Below are 21,423 nucleotides of genomic sequence, written 5' to 3'. Positions count from 1 at the left end.
ACTTGTTTATTTAATATTAAATTTTCATTTTTGGCAATATATGGATGATTTTATTTTTAATCATTGTATATTTTGGTAAACTAATGGTTAAATAATGTTAAAGTATAATAAGCTAATATTGGCCAGGCATAGTGGCTCACGCCTGTAATCCTAGCACTTTGGGAGGCTGAGGCAGGCGGATCACTTTAACCCAGGAGGTGCAGGTTGCAGTGAGCCAAGATCATGCTTCTACATTCCAGCCTGGACAACAGAGCGAGATTCCATCTTTTTTTTTTTTTTTTTTTTTTTTTTTTTTTTTTTTTTTTTTTTTTTTTGAGATGGAGTTTCCCTCTTGTTACCCAGGCTGGAGTGCAATGGCGCGATCTCGGCTCGCCACAACCTCCGCCTCCTGGGTTCAGGCAGTTCTCCTGCCTCAGCCTCCTGAGTAGCTGGGATTACAGGCACACACCACCATGCCCAGCTAATTTTTTGTATTTTTAGTAGAGCCGGGGTTTCACCATGTTGACCAGGATGGTCTCGATCTCTTGACCATGTGATCCACCCGCCTCGGCCTCCCAAAGTGCTGGGATTACAGGCTTGAGCCACCACGCCCGGCCTGATTCCATCTTTTTTAAAAAAATCCCTCTAAAATTTATGAAGGAAATCCACTATAGTGATTTAAATAAAATGTTTTTCAAAATTTTATAAAATTTTGAAAGTATTGTGTTTGGTAGACAATTTAAAACCTTATACATTTAGAATTCTGTGGCTTCTGTAGAATTTGAAATTTTTCTAATTTTTTTGCATTGATTAAATATAGTTACATATTGTTATTTTGACTGTGGCTTACCTATATCTAATAATATTTCCAAGGACCCTGAGTGATCAGTCTCAGGTATTTTTTTTATGAAAAATCTCTAGAAAAACATTTTCAGATAGATAAAATATGAAATAAGATATTTTTAAAAATAAAGTGAATAACTGAGTCCTTTTTATACGGAAGAGCAGTGAAGGTTAACAAAACCAAACTAAAACAAGAGACCATAACAATGAAGTTTAACATATACATTCATATTATGGAAAGCATGAGGGAACTTGGTGAGTTGATGAGCCAGGGAGCGTTTGGCCTTAAATTGTTGTATTTTTTAGATTAAGATCAGTTGTCCTGAGGTTGGGGTGGTTTTGGGGTCTCTGGTTCTTTTCTTCATTGCAGTGTGACAGCTATGAAATTCGCCCTGGTAAACACCTTGGAGTGTGCATTTCTGTGGCAAACAACAGACTTTTTGTTGGGTCCATTCCGAAGAATAAGACTAAAGAAAACATTCTGGAAGAATTCAGTAAAGTCACAGGTAAAACAAAAACGTATTTAGAAATTCTTTTGGGAAATGTGTTGTACTACTTATAAGTGCTCAAAAAACCTGAGGAGTTGTATGTATTAAATTAAGAATTCAGTCTTCAGTGTCTAAATTACTTCCTTTCTGCTTTATAGTGGTTTGGATTTAAGGAAGTTCCTTTATATCCTTCAGTTCTTGGACTGTCCCCTTCACTTCTTTGTCTTAGTTGAACCTTGGCTTTTCCTGGAGCTTTTGCTCTATAACCCTCAAGTAAATGCTTTTTTTCCCCTTGACAATCATTGTATTTTAGGACCAAGAAGATGAAAGTTCTTACTCCCTCCCTATTGCCTTGTCTAGATAAGATTTTTAAAAATTTTCAATTCTAAATCCATGGAATTGATTGAGAAGTAGATTTTATATCATAGTTCTGTACACATATATAACAGAAACAATTGAACAAAACTGTACTTTTATTACACATGATTTATTTTGTATTATTCTGTTTCATTTTAAAAAACGCTGGTTGTGATCTAATACTACTTATGATTTAAAAACACTGCTATAGACCACTGCCTCCCCTTATAAAAACCACTATTTCTTTGTAGTTTTATCATCCAGACATATCTTTTCCCTTTCCTTGAAGCTGGCATTCATTGCTCTTCTGATTTCAGCCTTTCATTAATCTAAAGATTGCTTCTGGCTTACTGTCTTCTTCTGCCCTAAATGGACTTATTCCTAATATATCTACATTGGTGAACCATCCAGGGCCTTAGATTCCTACTTACTTCTATGACCACCTCATCTTTAGTCCTTTACTTCAGCTCTACCATATCCAGATTACATTCTGGATCTAGTCACCAGAAACTCTATGTACTTAGATCTCTTGGTTTCTAGTGTCCCACTTTGTAACCACTGCCACCACCCGCTGTATTGTGTTGGTCAAATACCCCTACTGGCACAGTTCTTTAACCTTATCACTTTATTATATATAGCTCCTTCTGGCTTCATGATCATTTACTCATTCTTTCAGCAGGTGTTTATTAAAGTTCCTGTTAAATGCTGGCATTGTGCTATGTGCCTGGGATACATTGGTGGCTAAGAGACATATTCTCTGCTCTCATAGATCCTATATCCTGGGAAAGAAGATAAGACCAAGAATATAAAGTATAAAAATTAAAGGAATATTTAGACATTGTGATAAGACACTGAAGCAGGAAGTACAGGATATTTTCCAAGAGAATAGCTACTATCCCTGTTTTGATGGTTCTGTAAGATTTTTGTGATAAGAAGACATGTCAACCAACACCTGAAAGGTGAAGAGGACGTAGAATACCAAGAGCAAAAGGAGGTGTATTCCAAGACAGCAACACATGCCAAGATTCCAAGGCGAGAAAGAAGTCAGTGTATTACAGTAACTGAGGAGGCCAGTGTTATTAAAAGGTAGAATTAGGAGTAGAATTGTATGAGATGAAGTAGGCAGGGCTTCTATAGGCTGTGTAAGGAGTTGAGTTTTTATTGTATATACAATGAGAAGGTATTTAAAGGTCTCAAGCAGGAAATAATACCTTTTTCATGTTTATGGGATATTATTCCTACTGCTCTGTAGATGGGGGCTTGGAGAGAGGGGCAAGAGTGGAAGCTGATGAATTAGTTGAAGCTGTCATACTAGTACAGATAGAGGATTAGATTAGGGTAATAGCGGTGGAGGTAGAAAGAAGTAAATGAGTTTGGAACTGGATAGGAGAGATAAAGTAAAGGAGGGAATCAAGAATGTCTTATTTCTGGCTTCAGAACCAGGTGAATGGCACTGCTTATTAGATAGGAAATCTAGGGAAGGCAGATTTTGGCCATGGTTGTTTGGTTTTGGACTTGTTAAATTTGCAGTGTCTAAGACATCAAAGAGGATACATCAGGTAAGAACGTAGGCACATCTGAAGCTTAGAGAGAGAAGTCTAGGCTAGGAAAAAAAAAACCTAAGTATTTATAAAGAGTTTGTAAAGGTATGGATAATATTTAAAAGTAGGGCTAGCTGAATATTATTTAGAAAGAACACATACGGAGAGACAGGGCAAAGGACTAAGACCAGAGGAACACTAATATTTAGCGATCACTTCCATTCTTGGTGAAAATAGTAACTTTTAAAGTTACCTTCAAGGAGATTTTTGGCCATAATTAGTTGTCAAAAGTTAGTTCTCTTGGGCTTATATTAATAATTTTGTTTTTAAGATCCTTGTTAGTACTTTTATAAAGTCATGTTATATCAAACATTCTAAAACATTGTAGCATGTTAAATTTCAGAATACAGTAGTTAGGTTTATTATATGTGGCTGTACCTTCAGGACTCCTAAAATTAAAAAAGAACATTAAATACTGTCCAGAACCCCATATCTAATTATGTTGGTCTAATTGTCTCTAGTTGTCAACAAAATTAGTGACTCATTTTGAGGCTGCTTCACTTATTTTTTGCTCGTTGGCAAGCGGATTTAGGTCTGCCTAATCGCTAGATGTGTGGTGGATGCTTTTGGCTTATATATCTGGCTGTTGGTTTAACAGAGGGTTTGGTGGACGTTATTCTCTATCATCAACCCGATGACAAAAAGAAGAATCGGGGGTTCTGCTTCCTTGAATATGAGGATCACAAGTCAGCAGCACAAGCCAGACGCCGGCTGATGAGTGGAAAAGTAAAAGTATGGGGAAATGTAGTTACAGTTGAATGGGCTGACCCTGTGGAAGAACCAGATCCAGAAGTCATGGCTAAGGTAAATACAGTTGCGTGGGGTGGGGGTAGGGTTATCATTTAAATTTTGCATTCAGAATAAAGCTCAAATATTTTGAGTTTTATGATCAATAGAAATTGTAGCTTTAGACTTTAACTGTTTGGCAAGGAGCTGTTTTAACACTAAAGTTAACAGCCTGTCTTGGTATCCAGGAATTTCCATTAACCATCCCTTTTCCTGCAGATTAAATGTGCGAAAGGAACTGAAACGAAATTTGTTTAATTATTTACATACACACTGGGTATTTGTTTAGTATTAGGCACTGTGAAGGATAGAGGTTTTAAAAAAAGAAAGGTCTTGAGTAAAGAGAGAAGTAATGTTTTGGAGATTATAAATTATCGTCTTCATTGACCGTATTAGGACTTTTATTACTTGGGCATGAATTATGTTTTATTTAGATTTATAGCTAATTTTTTCATTTTTTAAAGCTTTTTTGTCGTATGTATGTACGTATGTACGTATTTTTGAGACAGTCTTGCTCTGTCACCCAGGCTGGAGTTCAGTGGCATGATCTTGGCTCACTGCAACCTCTACCTGGGTTAAAGCGATTCTCCTGCCTCAGTCTCCCTCCTGGGATTAAAGGTGCCTGCCACCATGCCCGGCTAATTTTTGTATTTTTAGTAGAGACAAGTTTCACTATATTGGCCAGGCTGGTCTCGAACTCCTGGCCTCATGATCTGTCCACCTCGGCCTCTGAAAATGCTGGGATTACAGGCGTAAGCCACCACACTCAGCCTGTTGTTATTTTTAAATGATCAGGTTGCCTTAGTGTATTGTCCCCATGAAGAAAGGCAAAGGATTGTCATGTTTGCTCTTATTTGTTAGTGGCAAAATGTGCATGGCAAGTCCTGCAGAGGGCCCTCAATTCCTTCCTAATCCCTGTACTTGCATTGCCAAGATGTTAATAGTGGTGCCATGAGTACTAGTTCTTAAGCTTTCCTTTGGGTGATTCCTGGAATTAAAGGGACACATCGGAGTTGCATTTCTGCTTCTTAAAATGAGTTCTTGAGCATTTTAGTTGTCTCTTCCCTTCACAGGGAGGCAGCAACTCTGAATGGCCATGAGTTAATGGTTAGATTCTTTTTGATAAGTCAGAAGTCAAGCTTTTTATTCCAGAATTTGAGGAGGCAGACCCTCACTCTGAATAGTTTGGAGGAGAACCCTGATTTATACTCGTATGGTAAACTTTGTAGGTAATGACATCTTTGGTAATGACATTTAAGCAGATAAGATCTATTGTGAGTGAACCATGGTAATGACATTTAAGCAGATAAGATCTATTGAGAGTGAACCAGAAAGGCTCTCTGAAATGCTACTCAGTATCTTTTATCTCATATTCCTTGAGTAGATGGGTGTCTAGGAAAGGGATTGAAAATTTAAGTAGCTCCGAGTTTGTATTTTTTTACTAGCTTGGTTTTAATTTCCGTTGTTTCTTCTAATACAACTGTGACTTTGGGTAAACTACTGAACATAGATGTCATCTATTTTATTGAGGCTGGATCAATCTCTAAGATCCACTACAACTTTGAATCTATCTGTAGAAACTAAGTATAGCCTGTATTGCTTTTTCTGTAAAAATATTTTAAAATAGCATTATAGATGTATTACATATTATAAAAGAGGAATAAAATTTCCTGAAGTATAGCTTGTGATTTGCTTACCAGCCACTTCTCACATAACCTTTAGTAACTGTCCAGATGGAAGTTCATCCTAATCTTTTTTTTAGGGTTAGAAAACTTCAAGATTTTATTCTAGTAACTCCTTTTTCCTAGATCAAAAACAGGTTTCAGAATGAAATGGAGGAGTCTATAAACTTGGGATTAAATATTATAGAGCGCTTTATTGTTTTCTTTTGTTTGGAAATGGGGCCTCGCTGTGTTGCCCATGCTAGAGTACAGTAGCTGCTCACATGTGCAATCATAGCACATCACAGCCTCAAACTCCTGGGCTTAAGGTTCTTCCTGCTTCAGCCCCCCAAGTAGCTTGGGACTACAGGTGCATACAACTACACCCAGCTCCTTTATTCTTTTCTTTTTGTTTCTTCTATTTTCTTTTCTTTTCTTTTTTTTTTTTTTGAGACGGAGTTCGGTCTGTTGCCTAGGCTAGAGTACAGTGGCGTGATCTTGGCTCACTGCAACCGCCATTTCCCCAGTTGAAGCGATTCTCCTGCCTCAGCCTCCCAAGCCCCTGAGACTACAGGCACATACCACAATTGAATTTTTACCAGAGATGGGGTTTCACCATATTGGCCAGGCTGGTCTTGAACTCTTGACTTTGTGATCTACCCACCTTGGCTTGCCAAAGTGCTGGGATTACAGGCAGGAGCCACTGGGCCCAGCCCCATTATTGTTTTCTAATTGAAAAGTTTATCCATTTGAGTAAAGCTTCTGTAATTCACACCATCAACTTAAAATTCACTGAAGATGTTTTTTTTGCCAAGTTGGATCAATTTACAATGGACCAGAACCTAAAAGCCTAAATTATGTCTCTTAAAAGGACCCTTTTTCCTGTTGAACATTTTAAACACAGTTTCACTAAGTAATTTTCATATAGTATGTTATGGATTTATTGTAGAAAAGTCCATGTTGAATTTTTTAAAAAAGCAACTAAGTCAGTGGGAGTCTGTGTAACATAGAGGCTGCACCTAAGTATGACAGATTGAGAATAATAAAGAGGATGGAATGTTTGTGAAAAATGTTAGTTTTTTTTTCTTCCTTAAATTAATGTCTTCTTATTGGATAGCCCTTTATCTAAAGCAACAATTTGTTCAATATGTTAGTTTTTCATTTGGTTAGCTACTACATTTTCTTAGTTCAAAAGTTATATAGAAAGTCTAGACAAATTTCCTTTCTACCTCTGTGCCTATGTCTACTGAATCCCTTTGTCTCCTGCAAGGCATCCAGTTTTAGTAGTTTTTGGTTTACCTTTTTAATATTTCCTTAGGCAAGTATGAATATATATTCTTATTTCCTTAATTCTTACATGAGTGGTAGTAATGTTGGTAGCCTGCCATATTCACTGACCTACATTTGCTTTATTCACCATCCTGTTTCATCAGTTCTAAGGAAATGTACCATTATTATATGTACCACTAAGAAATTATAAAACACTGCTAACTAAACTATGGCACAGTGCTTGCTTATCACATTGACTAAGTTGTTTCTCTATTTCAGAGATGGAAAAACAGTGTATCCTGTCAATCTCTTATAGCTCATAGAGCTCTCCTTCATTTTTTATGACTACATCCAGTCTATTAACCAGCTGGATATTGAATTGTTTCTGATCTTTTGCTCTTACAATGCTGTAATGAATAAGCTTGTGTCAGTTGATAGAAGTTGAGATATATCTGTAGGAGAGATTCTTAGGGGTAGATTTGTAGGCCAAAGGGTAAATAAATCTGTAATTGTTAAGATACTGCCATATACTCTCTGTAGGACATACACTGTTTTACATTTCTACCAGCAAAATGCAAGAGAACTGCTTTCCCCATTCTTGACAAAACAGTGTATGATGAAACTTTTGAACTTTGCCAGTCTGTTAACAAATGATGTCTCAGTGCCATTAATGATTTGCTTCTCTTACTATGCATGGTTTCAACTTTAAATATATTTTAAGAACCATATATGTTTCTTTGTGTGAACCATGTATTCATGAATTTTGCCTATTTTTCTATTCAGTTGTTGAGCTTTTTCTTATTTTCTGGTGCTCTGATACAAAAGAGAGATTAGCTGTTCGTGATACATGTTGCAAGTATTTCTTCCACATTTGTTGTCTTTGCCTGTGGTATTTTTTGCCATATGGAAGTCATTTATTTTTAGTAGTTGAGTATATCACTCTTATGTGTCCTAGATTTTAAGTCATAAGGTCATCTCCACTCCAGTGTTATATAAAGAAATCATCCTTATTCTGAAACTTTCTTACTCCTCCCTCCACCCTTTTATCATTTAAATTTTCAGTCTGTTTGGAGTTTATCCTGGTTTATACTGTGAAGCAGGGACCATCTTTTATCTTTTTTTTCTAATTAACACTACCTGATTTAATGATTTAAGTATTATGTTTGTTTATATTCAGTAGTACCAGTCTCTAAATTTTACTTTTTTTTCCCCCTTGGTTATTCTTGCTTATCTGTTTTTTCACATGAACTTTTAAAAGTTACTCAGTTTTAGAGGGAAAAAAGAAAAGCTTGTTTTGAGGGGGACTTGGGGACCATGTCAAATTTGTTAATTAACTTGTAATGATAATTATATGTTGGTTCCTTGAAGGTTCTACTCAGCGTTAGGTGCATAGGAGAAGGCAGTAACCAATAATTTTTATGAATTGGTGACTGCTATTAGTATAATTCTCCTAGCAGTTTCTTATACTACCTGTAACAGCACTTTTAGCACTTAATGTTTTAGAGGGTAAAAGCCTATGCTGTGAAGACAGCAAGAAACACTTTTCAGGTATAATTAAGTAGCCAATTACAGTTCCGTTTATTTGTTCCTTACTAGGTAAAAGTTTTGTTTGTGAGAAATTTGGCTACTACAGTGACAGAAGAAATATTGGAAAAGTCATTTTCTGAATTTGGAAAACTTGAAAGAGTGAAGAAGTTGAAAGATTATGCATTTGTTCATTTTGAAGACAGAGGAGCAGCCGTTAAGGTAGAAATTTTGGAATTTTGGTTCTTGATATTGGAATTTTGTTTTCGAAACTTGCTAAACACGTAAAATAACTTTAAAAACTGAAATAAAATTGGTAGTTAGCTTTTGCTGAACTCTGGAACTTTCTATTTAATCTCTAAAGTAGTAGTAGTATGACAGATAAGACTCCATATTTCAAAGCCAGATTATTACTGAGTTTGTGATTTTAGGCAAGCTATTTTTAATCTCTGTATTGTTTTGTAAGATTTGATAGCATAATGCCTTGGAAGTATTACCAGGTATAAAAATTAGCTGCTGTAAATACTAAATAGGTAGTGAATGTATTATAGCTACTTAGTTTACCTCAGTTTGTGTACCTATGAAGGAAACCGAATGGTGCACATAACTCTCACAGTATACAGTGTTTGATTGAGTAGATACATTGTGATGGTATGATCAGTTTTACTTTAATTATTTTAGAGTTAAAATAGCATTGGCTGTGTTTCACTGATTTGAGTTATTGTTAGAGATAGCTCTTGTGTTAGAGATAGCTCGTCTTTGATGATAATGAAAGTGTGAAAAAAGTATTTTCACATACTATCTGGAACACAAAACCTGCTCTACTTTCTGTCGACGGTGGACCATCTTTTTTTTTTTTTTTTGATGGATTCTTGCTCTGTCACCCAGGCTGGAGTGCAATGGCATGATCTCAGCTCACTGCAACCTCTGCCTGCCGGGTTCAAGTGATTGTACTGCCTTAGCCTCCTGAGCAGCTGGGATTTACAGGCACATGCCACCATGCCCAGCTAATTTTTGGATTTTTAGTAGAGATGGGGTTTCACTGTGTTAATCAGGCTGGTCTTGAGCCCCTGACCTCATGATCTGCCCACCTAAGCCTCCCAAAGTGCTGGCATTACAGGTGTGAGCCACTGTGCTCAGCAGTTTAGATCCATCTTTTTTTTTTTTTTTTTTTTTTGAGATGGAGTTTCGCTCTTGTTACCCAGGCTGGAAGCGCAATCTCGGCTCACCGCAACCTCCGCCTCCTGGGTTCAGGCAATTCTCCTGCCTCAGCCTCTTAGTAGCTGGGATTACAGGCACGCCCCACCATGCCCAGCTAATTTTTTGTATTTTTAGTAGAGACGAGGTTTCACCATGTTGACGAGGATGGTCTTGATCTCTTGACCTTGTGATCCACCCGCCTCGGCCTCCCAAAGTGCTGGGACTACAGGCTTGAGCCACCACGCCCGGCCTAGATCCATCTTTAATGGGTGAAATTTTCAGTTTCTTTTTCTTGTTCACCTGTCCTTCCTTGAGGGGATGGGAAGGAAGACAAAACATTCCTAAAATCTTTTTTATGTTATCAGGAAGATAGATCCAGAATGCTCAGTGACACAGGCTTGGTTCTTTTTCTGCATATTTGGTCGATGGGGTACTGCACCTCTAATATGAGCATTTTTTTTTTTTTTTTGGTTTTGTTTTTTGCCCAGGCTACTGCTTTTTAAACAGACAGGCTTTATAGAATCTCTGACTAGTGTAGAGTTAATTGTCTTGCTCATTTATGGTAGCTAATTAATGAACAGTATTTTTAATAAAATTCATAACTTGTCCAAGATCATAAACTCAGTAATAATCTGGCTTTGAAATGCGGAGTCTTAACTGTTATACTGTTACACTCTTACCTGTTAATGTGTGGCTTCTGAAATTTCCAGTGGTATAGAATGCAGATAACTGATAATTTTATGCTTTCCAAATATTCCTCCTGACTCGATTGGTTTTAAATAACTGGTTGTCCTAATTGAAGATATTTATAGGATGGTTTGCCAAAGAAGCCTATGAAATTATAAAATATCTAGTCCAGGAACTGGGAATCACCAGGATGGTCAGGGCAGACAGTAGATGTTTCATTTTTTAATTTATGCCAAGAAGCTTTTGTAAAGTTGTTGAGTTACTTTAACTGAAGAAACGCGAAGCGTTTGAAGTCTTGAGGACTAGTTTAGTTTGTTCCCTAGATACTTATAGATCACTGATAGCTCTTTATAAATAGAACATTTTTATTATGTGTGCCCAGAGTGGGGAAGGGTATAGGGAAACAAAAAATAAATTACGAGGAGGTGACATTTTCTTACTATCTGAACCTTTTGATGACTGGCAGAGGTTGTTAGGTGGAACAGCCTGAACAGAGGGCAAGAACATGGAATGTTTGAGTACTGCTTTCTGCGTAATTGCTTGAGTTTTCATTAGTCCAGGTCTTTCCTGGCTCTGTACTTTTAACTGTTTAGGCAGAGTATATTTTGGGTTAAGCATTGTAGGGAAACCTGGGCTTTTTGTGTTGGTGTCTTGTTGAATTTTAAAGATATTCTCACTCAGTAACCTCATTTGTGCTTCAGATCCTTGAAATTTTTGTATATGAACAGTGTAAGACCTGTATGTTGAATGCCACATGTTTATTTTAAAATTCTAATCCTGAAAAGTTAATGTTTGTCTGGTTTGTAATAATACTGGCATTTTTCCCTGGTATGGATTTGCTTCTTTCTTTAGTATGGCTTATCTTTTTAAGGAGGTAGTTATTTGGAATTAAGGAGAAGCAATAGATGGCAACTGTTTTACCTTTTAAAATATAATATCAGGAGGTTGGTTTTGTTCTCAGTGTAATTTTCATATAAAAAGATTAGGTCAAGGGAAACATTTTCTCTCCGCATGTGTGTGTGTGTGTGTGTGTGTGTAACTTCTGGCTAGATTCACCTTTTGCCATTTAAAATAATTGTGAAGTAAATTGTTTATTAAGTATATCAATGACGTGTATGTTATGTTTTATTATAAAATATCGTAAATTAATTTTTCTAATTTTGTATAGGCTATGGATGAAATGAATGGCAAAGAAATAGAAGGGGAAGAAATTGAAATAGTCTTAGCCAAGCCACCAGACAAGAAAAGGAAAGAGCGTCAAGCTGCTAGACAGGCCTCCAGAAGCACTGCGTGAGTCTACATTTTAGTAAATACATCTTTGGATAAGGAATAACGATAATGGAGATCAGATTAATAAAATCAGGAGTCTTGAAGCAAACTCATTTGTTTTTTCTTTTCTCCTTTCCCTCCTTTGCTAGGTATGAAGATTATTACTACCACCCTCCTCCTCGAATGCCACCTCCAATTAGAGGTCGGGGTCGTGGTGGGGGGAGAGGTGGATATGGCTACCCTCCAGATTACTATGGCTATGAAGATTACTATGATGATTACTATGGTTATGATTATCACGACTATCGTGGAGGCTATGAAGATCCCTACTACGGCTATGATGATGGCTATGCAGTAAGAGGAAGAGGAGGAGGAAGGGGAGGGCGAGGTGCTCCACCACCACCAAGGGGGAGGGGAGCACCACCTCCAAGAGGTAGAGCTGGCTATTCACAGAGGGGGGCACCTTTGGGACCACCAAGAGGCTCTAGGGGTGGCAGAGGGGGTCCTGCACAACAGCAGAGAGGCCGTGGTTCCCGTGGATCTCGGGGCAATCGTGGGGGCAATGTAGGAGGCAAGAGAAAGGCAGATGGGTACAACCAGCCTGATTCCAAGCGTCGTCAGACCAACAACCAACAGAACTGGGGTTCCCAACCCATCGCTCAGCAGCCGCTTCAGCAAGGTGGTGACTATTCTGGTAACTATGGTTACAATAATGACAACCAGGAATTTTATCAGGATACTTATGGGCAACAGTGGAAGTAGACAATTAAGGGCTTGAAAATGATACTGGCGAGATACGATTGGCTCTAGATCTACATTCTTCAAAAAAAAAAAAAAAAAAAAAAATTGGCTTAACTGTTTCATCTTTAAGTAGCAATTTGCTGCCATTTGTATTGGGCTGAAGAAATCACTATTGTGTATATACTCAAGTCTTTTTATTTTTCCTCTTTTCATAAATGCTCTTGGACATTATTGGGCTTGCAGAGTTCCCTTATTCTGGGGATTACAATGCTTTTATCGTTTCAGGCTTCATTTTAGCTTCAAAGCAAGCTGGGCACACTGTTAAATCATGATTTTGCAGAACCTTTGGTTTTGGACAGTTTCATTTTTTTGGATTTGGAATAGATTACATAGGAGTATGGAGTATGCTGTAAATAAAAATACAAGCTAGTGCTTTGTCTTAGTAGTTTTAAGAAATTAAAGCAAACAAATTTAAGTTTTCTTGTATTGAAAATAACCTATGATTGTATGTTTTGCATTCCTAGAAGTAGGTTAACTGTGTTTTTAAATTGTTATAACTTCACACCTTTTTGAAATCTGCCCTACAAAATTTGTTTGGCTTAAACGTCAAAAGCCGTGACAATTTGTTCTTTGATGTGATTGTATTTCCAATTTCTTGTTCATGTAAGATTTCAATAAAACTAAAAAATCTATTCAAAACATTACCTATTTCAAATTCAATTGTGTCCTAAAACATCATTTTATTCGTAATCCTTGCAAGGAATATTGTTTTCAAAGTATAACTGCCTATGTGAGTGATCAAATTCATGCAAAATTTCTTGTCTATTCCAACATGTATGGTGGATATTAGACTGAGGATTAGTCTAAATTCAAGTATTATTCCAATTAGCACTTCATTAATTGGTGGTCTCTCATAGTCTCTTCTAATTTTGAAATTTTATCCTTTTTTTAAAAAAAAAAAACAGGTTCAAAGACTTTTGAGCATTCTTTGTAGGCATTGGATAATTTGCGTTAAAACAAATAAAATGTGGCTGGGAAAGCAGACTGCAAATTATTTTGGCCCACATTCTTTATAAGGGTTAATTTGTGGCTTGAAGACCTTATTTGCTGGATAAGTGAATGTACATACAGGGAAAAGTGTTAGTACTGTGGCGTCAGTTGCACTGCAGACTTTAGTAAACATGATAGTGACTACCATTTTAGTGACTGAACAAATATAATTTCTTACTGCTATGTAAATTTGCTTTGAGAAACATTCATGCCTTGTAAGAGAGGCTTAAAAATATCCAGTAGTAATAACTCTGACTTTCTGTTAACACCTCGTTTATTTTTAGTTATCTGCTATCCCTGATGCCTGAGTTTTTTTTGGCCAATACATAACATCTGTTTCTCTATTCCTTTAGAAATTCTGATTTATTTTAATGACTTTTTTGCTTGAGAATGAGAGGAACAAAAGAATCTAAGCTTTACGGTACAGCAAAGTCTGAATCACTTTCAAATTACTGTTAGATTTTCCCTTCCATCTTATTCTTATGTGGTTCTCAAATGTTTTTATAGTGATAAAAACATCAGAAGCCATTGGGGAATAATTAAAATGGATACACCATTATTTTGTGTTTTGTTCCTGTTTGGTGTCTTTGTGATAAGAATATTAGATTTCAAAATCATAAGCCACTTAATTCCATGTAATCTTGGTTAGATCATATTTTGGGTTTCATGGCTTCTTTTCATTTCAAATAAGAAAATATTTACTGAGGAAAATCAATATATTTCATTTCTTTTTCTAAGTACCCTCATTACATAGTACAGTCATTTAACAGGCCATTGATAGTTTTTTGGAAACTGATGAAATTATGGTCTGTTGTATGATAGTTTTGAGTTAACATGGGTATTTCTTTGGTAAAACAGAACCAGTTGTTTTTCTTATGCCCATGTATGCAAGTAAAGACACCAAACATTCTTTAAATGCTGCTTTTAAACTTTAAAAGTACAATTTGAAGTTGTAACTATACATCTAATTAGACTTAAGTAAAACCCTGATTTTTTTTTCTGGAAAGAACAAAATCTACAAATTTGAGTTGTTTTTATTTCTTAAGTAGGTGTTAAAAGCTACAAAGTTGTCATAAAGAATATTAAGAATGGGGATAGAAATGATTCTGACAAAGCATAAACCCTTGCAAAAACATTAGACTAAAACTTGGGTTACATGTCAAAATCCCTTTAATTGCAAATTATATTTTGAATTTTAAAATGGCCACCTCCTCCTCTGTTCTTCTCACTAATTAAAAATATATTTGCAGAGGTATCCTTCTAATATTTGGTTTATAGGTTTTGTGGCTATTTTAAATTGTAAAGCATAATACTATGTACATTAAAACAAGAGCTTTTCTTTGGTGTCTTATAAATGATCACTGTAGCAGCATTCAGAGAAAATAGATTCAGAGCTCAACTTTTCACATAAATAATGTTATATATGAACCTGAAAAATGTCAATTGAGGGAGGTCTTTATTCTAGATTGGCATTTTTTAAAAAATAGTACAAAATTATAAGTTCTAAGGAATTTGGTTTCCTCCCCTCCTACCTTTCCATCTTTTTTGTTCCCCAAGCTAATTGATTTGGCTTTATTTCTAAGCCTGTTACGGTGAAGTGTGTGTTGGGAAATACATTTGAGGTAGAGCTCTTCTTTGTAGGTACCCTCCTGAGACTGATAGAAATGTACCCCTCCCCATAATGGAATACTAATTTTTATTTGATCACTCATTTATAGCAGTTGCTTAAATGTATGTATTTATATGAAGGTATTTTAATTTTTAAGAGCAAAAAGTTCTAATAAGTTGCCAGATTTCTAATAAATCCAGTTTTATTTAATGAAAAGATAAGGAAAATGAGTTATGATTCTGTAGTTTTTTTAAAAAAAAATGAGTTTAGCATAATTGTTTTTCAGGTTTTTTTAGTTACTGGGGTTATTCTGCATAAGAAAGCCCAATGCTTTCTGATATTAGAAGATAATTTTTCTCTCTTTTGACTTTGAAATCTGACTTAGGAGATGAATTCTTTTTAAAAAGGTCAGCATGCAACAAAATACATATTTTAAATTCTCAAAGAGAAGGGACATAAAATTTCACTCCTAGCATAAAGCCATATAATATTATTCTTGAAACTCATTACATCATTTGCCTCCTGCCCATTTGAATATAATCATACCTACGTTTTATTAATTGTGTATTTGTAAAACCAAACCCTTCCAGTAAATACTTGCTATAAGGCTATTAGTTGTCAATTATCAAGGCTTCTAAATATGTTAAAAACTTGTCATTTTGATTTTTCAAAGACAATTGTATTATACTGAGGTGTCCAGTATTCCTAAAACTAACCAAAGTTAATTTTAGTGTTTGTTATTATGTGGACAATTATTATGTGGCATCTCCTAAGTGAGCAGCTAAGAAAAAGCCTTATAGAAAGAGAACACTGGATTTATAAGTGTGTTTATGTTTCTCTAAGAATGGGAGCTTCTGTTAACTTAGAGGTGGAGTTGTTCTGAGGAAACCAATAGATTGGATGACTGACTGGAGAATCCAGAATAACAAATCCATTAGCCAGACATGTTTACTTTTATATTAGAAGTTTGTTGATTAGGTCTTAATTTTCAAATGCAAACACCAACCTTTAAAAATATTGCATCTATAATGTATTGTTCAGTAATTTAGTAATAAATAATTTGAAGTCATTATTGTTAATCCTTCTAGAAAAGTTTTTTTTTTTTTTTCTTCTTAAAATTACATGTATATGCTTTTTAATTTAGAGGTTACCAGAAGCTCTGGTTTTGTTTTGTTTTGTTTTTTTGTTTTTTAAATCATTTTCAGATGTTATCCAGAAATCTGCAAGTGTACTTTTCCTGTTTTAACTCCTTCCTTTTATCACCTGACTATCAGGGAAGCGAGGTTGAGGCTGCCCTGACCTGACATGTCATGATGTCGACTTGCTAGGTGGGGTTCGCTGGGGACGATAACCAGTGGAATTGTTGGTAAGAACTTTTTTTTTCCTATTTTTTTTTTTTTTTATCAGTAGTGGGGCATTGAGTGTGGGATAATGCCCATATCCTATAAGTGGGTGATGATATCAGCCTTGTAGAAAAATAGGACTTTAATATTAAATTATTCTGTTCTTAATAGGAACATATAATAATACTTCACTTAATCTTAAATTGGTAGCAGATAAGCAGGAAAGGCCTGCAAGTATGAAATAGTGAAATACTCAGGGTATATTTTAAGTGAGCAAAATAGATATCTTATAATCTAAAAAGTCTGTTGGAGACTCCAACAATAAATTTACTTTCTTTTAACTGTGATTTCAGTCTAGTATCATATTTGCTATATTTTGTTGGATAGATTAACACAGGCGTCCCCAAACTATGGCCCGTGGGCCGCATGCGGCCCCCTGAGGCCATTTATCCGCCCCTCCCTGCACTTCAGGAAGGGGCACGTCTTTCATTGGTGGTCAGTGAGAGAAGCACAGTTTGTGGCGGCCCTCCAACGGTCTGAGGGACAGTGAACTGGCCCCCTATGTAAAAAGTTTAGGGACGCCTGGATTAACATATAATGCATCTTAAAGAGATAATTTATTGTATGCTAATTTTAGTGAAAACAGGAAGATATTGATAGAATGAGGGTTTAAACACCAAAGATACTATTTTTTAAAATTTTCCAAACTAATCTTAACGTTGTAAAATGAAAATTTGAAAAATTTTAGCGGTTTGACAATAATGGCCTGAGTTTAGAGATATATTGAGACAATGACTTTGGGTCAAGAGGAAATTACATAGCTGAAATATTAAGACCTTGAACATAGCAGAAATGTAAACCTATGAACAACTTGTGTTTTGTCTGAAACCTAGGGTAGCTGATAGAATTAGTAGATATTGGTAGAATTAAGAGTCAGTATTTAAATTATTGCTGAAGATTAAAATCCCTCATCTTATAGTCTGTAGGGGATTTCATGATGATAAGGTATAAATGGAAATTAAATTTAGGAACTAGGCATTTCTGACCATACCATATAAAAAACAATTATGATATAAGCATTGATTAAAAGTTATTATGGATTTTCATGTCTGAAGAACCTTCTCAGTATTCTTATATAGCACTATATCTTCTTTATTGGTTGAGGGTATCAGTCTAGAAAGAATTTCCTAGGTTTTGAACATGCTAGTCAGTGTCATGAATATAAACCTTTACCTGTAAGTTTGCTGTAGACTAGTTGTACAATGCTAGAATAAAATTACATAATACTTTAAGAATTGCAGTGATTGCAGGATTGTGTTAAGGTAACATTTTATGCATGTATCAGTGACAGAAAGGATCAGGATGTAAAACTTGCACTAAATAGCATGCTCCTTAGGAAGTTTTAAGGTAAGCAATAGAGATATTCATGTAATTCTGATGAGTTTATGTAAGTTAAGGAAAATTAGATGCCAATTTGTTGGCTTTAAACACAACAAAATACATTTCATGGAACCAAAAAAGGAGGTATTCTGGGGAAAAACTTAAGTTGCTCAACTTTAAATAAGGGCTCTCACTTTATATGGTAGATTTGTCAGGATCCCATGAACATTGCTTATCTTGATTTCTCACATATGAGGGTTGGGCAAAAGGACTTCTCTAGCCTGTTCAATAACATAGGTAGACTTGTACTTTAGTGAATCCTATTGTGATGTTAAGTACTATGTTCTAAGGCTATTTATATAATTGGACTGAAGGCTCCTGCAAACATAAATTGCTGGTATGGATATAAATACCAAAATAGGGACATTTGCAAGACCTTTTCCATTTAATCATCAGTTTAATAAAAATCATGCTTTTGGTACAGTGTTCATGTACCATAACTGTATTGGAATATTTGTACAATGTTAAATATTTTTAATAAAATTTAACATGTTCAAAATGTTGTGTTGGTGATTTTGGGTGGGGTGTGATGGGTTTGATTATGTAAAACAGATTTAGTAGTTATGTGAGGCTTTTGTAGTCAAATGGAGTTTCTGTCTTCAAATTTAGTATTAGATACTGGGTCCCTGTTCTAAGGAAGGTAGTGAAGGAGTGGGATAGTAAAAATGAAAAGGCTGAACTCCTCAGAGATGTATTAAATTGTCAGGAAGCTTGGCTGGGGTTAGAACTCGATCTACAGGTGGCAGATAGGAATATTGGCTGTGGCATAACAGGCTGCCAGTAGCATTTTTCTGAGGAAATTGTGGCATTTTGGAAATGATCCTAGAGCACCTACAGAGATGGGCAAACAGAAACACTTGTACAGTGCTTTCAGTAGGCTTTTTATTGCCCCAGTGCCCTTGTGCCCTTGATGTGACACGCCACAAGTGAAGGAGAAGTGGTGAGGGAACTATTTGAGGAAAGCTGTGTTGGACAATTTGGATGCATCGTCGGGAAATATCGCCAATTTACAGGAAGTACTGTATAAAGAGTTCTCTCTTTATGTCTTAAAGTTAACTTTATGAGGTTTCCTATTCTCTTGCAGGTAGCCCTCATACAGTGGTTTTTCTTATGACTTAACTTTTCTTGAGGGTGTATTTTGTTTCTCACCAGTCAAAAAGGTAGAAGTTCTGCAACTCAGAATGGAAATTCACTTGAAGTATAATGTGTTCATTTCTCTGTAATCAGTGACGTTAATAACAAAAAATATTTGAAAGGAAGATGATGGTGACCTAATAGTCTATAAACAAATTGAGTAAGAAACTATTAAGAAGGACTAGTAATGTATTCCGCCTTGTTTCTTTCAAATGAAGACTGTTAAACTGAGTTATGGGGAAGAAAAAGTGAATACCCTATTGTTTCAAGATAATAAAGAGTAGACAATACTTACTTTTGGTTAGTGTTTTCCAGAATTTACTATTCTTATTTCATTTTGTTCCAAGATCAAAAGATCACTCACTGAAACAGGAAAGAATGTTCTAATGGCAAAAGTATCTAAACTTGGGTATCTTTAGGTGTTTGCAGAAAAGGGAGTGGAATGGAAGGGGGGCAGCTCACTGATTTGTGATGTATTTCTTCCAAAAATAAAGGGTTGCTTAAGCTTTGGCTCTACCAAAAGCCCTGAATTTATTTAGTTTATTTTTAGAAATAACAAGATTTTGTTAGATATTTTCCTGTGAAATATATTCCCGTAAGAAGATACCTTCTATCTATAGCTGTGAGAAGAAATCACATTTCTGTTTCCTTAGAAGTGAAAGTTGTGACCGAAATCAAGACCATGTGTAGACATTTCCTCCAAATTGTAAGCAAGAGTAGCATTTTATTCAGCTATTTACTTAAAATTCCAAATGGTGACTTTTAGGCCTAGATGTTCATTTATTAAGAGGCAGGAGGTGTTCTGTGCAGTGGTGGTTCATGCTGGTAATCCCAGCACTTTGGGAGGCCCAAGTGGGAGTATTGCTTGAGCTCTGGAGTTCAAGATCAGCCTGGACAACATAGGGAGACCCCATCTGTACAAAAAAATAAAAAAATCAGCTGAGCATGATGGCGCACACCTGTAGTCCCAGCTACTTGGGAGGCTGAGGTGGGAGGATCGCTTGTGCCTGGGAGGTAGATGCTGTAGGGAGCTGTGATCCTGCCACTATAGCCTGGGTGATAAATGAGACCCTGTCTCAAAAAAAAAAAAAAGGCAGGAGATTGAATTAGACACAATTTAGTCATCCCTTTTAAAATAGCAAGGAGGCTGGTCCAAAGGTAGTTATCTCAATTGATTGTTCACAGCCAATTACAGATTGAACTCCTTGTTCTACTCTTTCCCCCCTTCTCACTACTGCACTTGAGTAGTCTTAAAAAATAATAATAAAATAAAATAAAATAACAAGGAGTTTGATCATTTTAAGATTCTTTCCCATGGGCGAAGGGGCGAATCAGTATTGTCAAGTATAGTAACATTGGTGAGAAAAGGAGCTCAGTCTCAAGTTTTTAAGTATGTTAAGGGGTAATGTTTCCTTAGCTATGAAAATATCACATTATTGCAGATCTCAATACTTGACAGTGCTATTTAATAGAATTTGGAAACATTTCTATATGGGTGTTTTTGGGAAATTATTAATTCTGTGCTTTAGTTAGGAATCCTTTAAATCTGGAAACTTCAGTTGCCTGAGTTTTTAAGTAGATTAAGTAGAAGTTCATACATTTTAAAAGGCCACTATTGTTTTTATCAGCTAAATCACATTAAAAAATCTTGTGCCTTATATTCAAAATATTATCAAAACATTTGAAACTATTGGTTATAATGGTGCTTATGTATTTGGCTATTGTTCAAGTACCTGAATTGGCTTTGTCAGAAGGACTTGGGTGTTCTTCTAGTTAGCTCTCGTATAACGAAATATTTTTTGGTTAAATGGTACATGTTTAGCATTGCCTTGTCATTTTGAAACTTTTACATCCTTCCTGTTAAGAAATAGAACCTTACCAAATTAGTCATATCTGTATAGAGTTGCCATGGAAAATGATTTGATCTAAATATAACCAATAAATATTTTATTGAAACTTTCTTTTAATTGATGAGTGATAATGTGGATATCTTCATTAGTTGTAATGTCAGTTCTATTTTACTTTCCTAAATGTGAAAGAAAAGATGAATGAGACCCATTTCTTGCACGTACCAAATGATTTTGAAGGAATTTCTGTTGATTATTTAAATTTTCTAGTTAAGCTGTCTGAGTCACAATTTATCATTCAAAAGTGCTGCTCAAACTTAAAGTGGGTGGGAATTTCTGGGGATTTTGTTTAAAATGCAGATTCTGATTCATTAAAAGGCAAGAGTCTGCATTTTAACAAGTTCATAGGTGATGCCAGTGTTCCTGACTACGCTTTGAGTAGCAGAGTTATAGATTATCTCACATTTTGGGGGATTTTGGAGAATGATCTTAATAGAAAAGATAACAGTTGTTTGCAGTGATTTCCCTGGATGTAGTTGCTCTGAGATTTAAAACTGTGATAAAGGTCGCCACAAATGCTTAATAGTGTTTGGGA

General features: G+C 35.7%; 1 protein-coding gene across 3 annotated transcripts in view; it reads left to right on the top strand.

Moving 5' to 3' along the window:
• HNRNPR (heterogeneous nuclear ribonucleoprotein R) overlaps positions 1 to 21,423 on the top strand; it is a 59,862-nt gene that overhangs the window by 19,588 nt on the left and 18,851 nt on the right. For all 3 annotated transcript variants that reach the window (XM_039473595.2, XM_039473592.2, XM_039473593.2), the window contains 5 exons: positions 1,193 to 1,328; positions 3,867 to 4,072; positions 8,581 to 8,730; positions 11,564 to 11,685; positions 11,814 to 21,423. The exon at positions 11,814 to 21,423 is cut by the window's right edge and continues 18,851 nt beyond it. In XM_039473595.2, the coding sequence (XP_039329529.1) occupies positions 1,193 to 1,328; positions 3,867 to 4,072; positions 8,581 to 8,730; positions 11,564 to 11,685; positions 11,814 to 12,426 (1,227 nt within the window). In that variant the 3' untranslated portion in view covers positions 12,427 to 21,423. The remainder of the gene's footprint in view (positions 1 to 1,192; positions 1,329 to 3,866; positions 4,073 to 8,580; positions 8,731 to 11,563; positions 11,686 to 11,813) is intronic.

The sequence above is a fragment of the Saimiri boliviensis genome, chromosome 11, assembly GCF_048565385.1.
Source record: "Saimiri boliviensis isolate mSaiBol1 chromosome 11, mSaiBol1.pri, whole genome shotgun sequence".
Lineage (NCBI taxonomy): Eukaryota > Metazoa > Chordata > Mammalia > Primates > Cebidae > Saimiri > Saimiri boliviensis.
The sequence above is the reverse complement of the archived record's forward strand: the minus strand, read 5'-3'. Positions and strand labels throughout refer to the sequence as shown.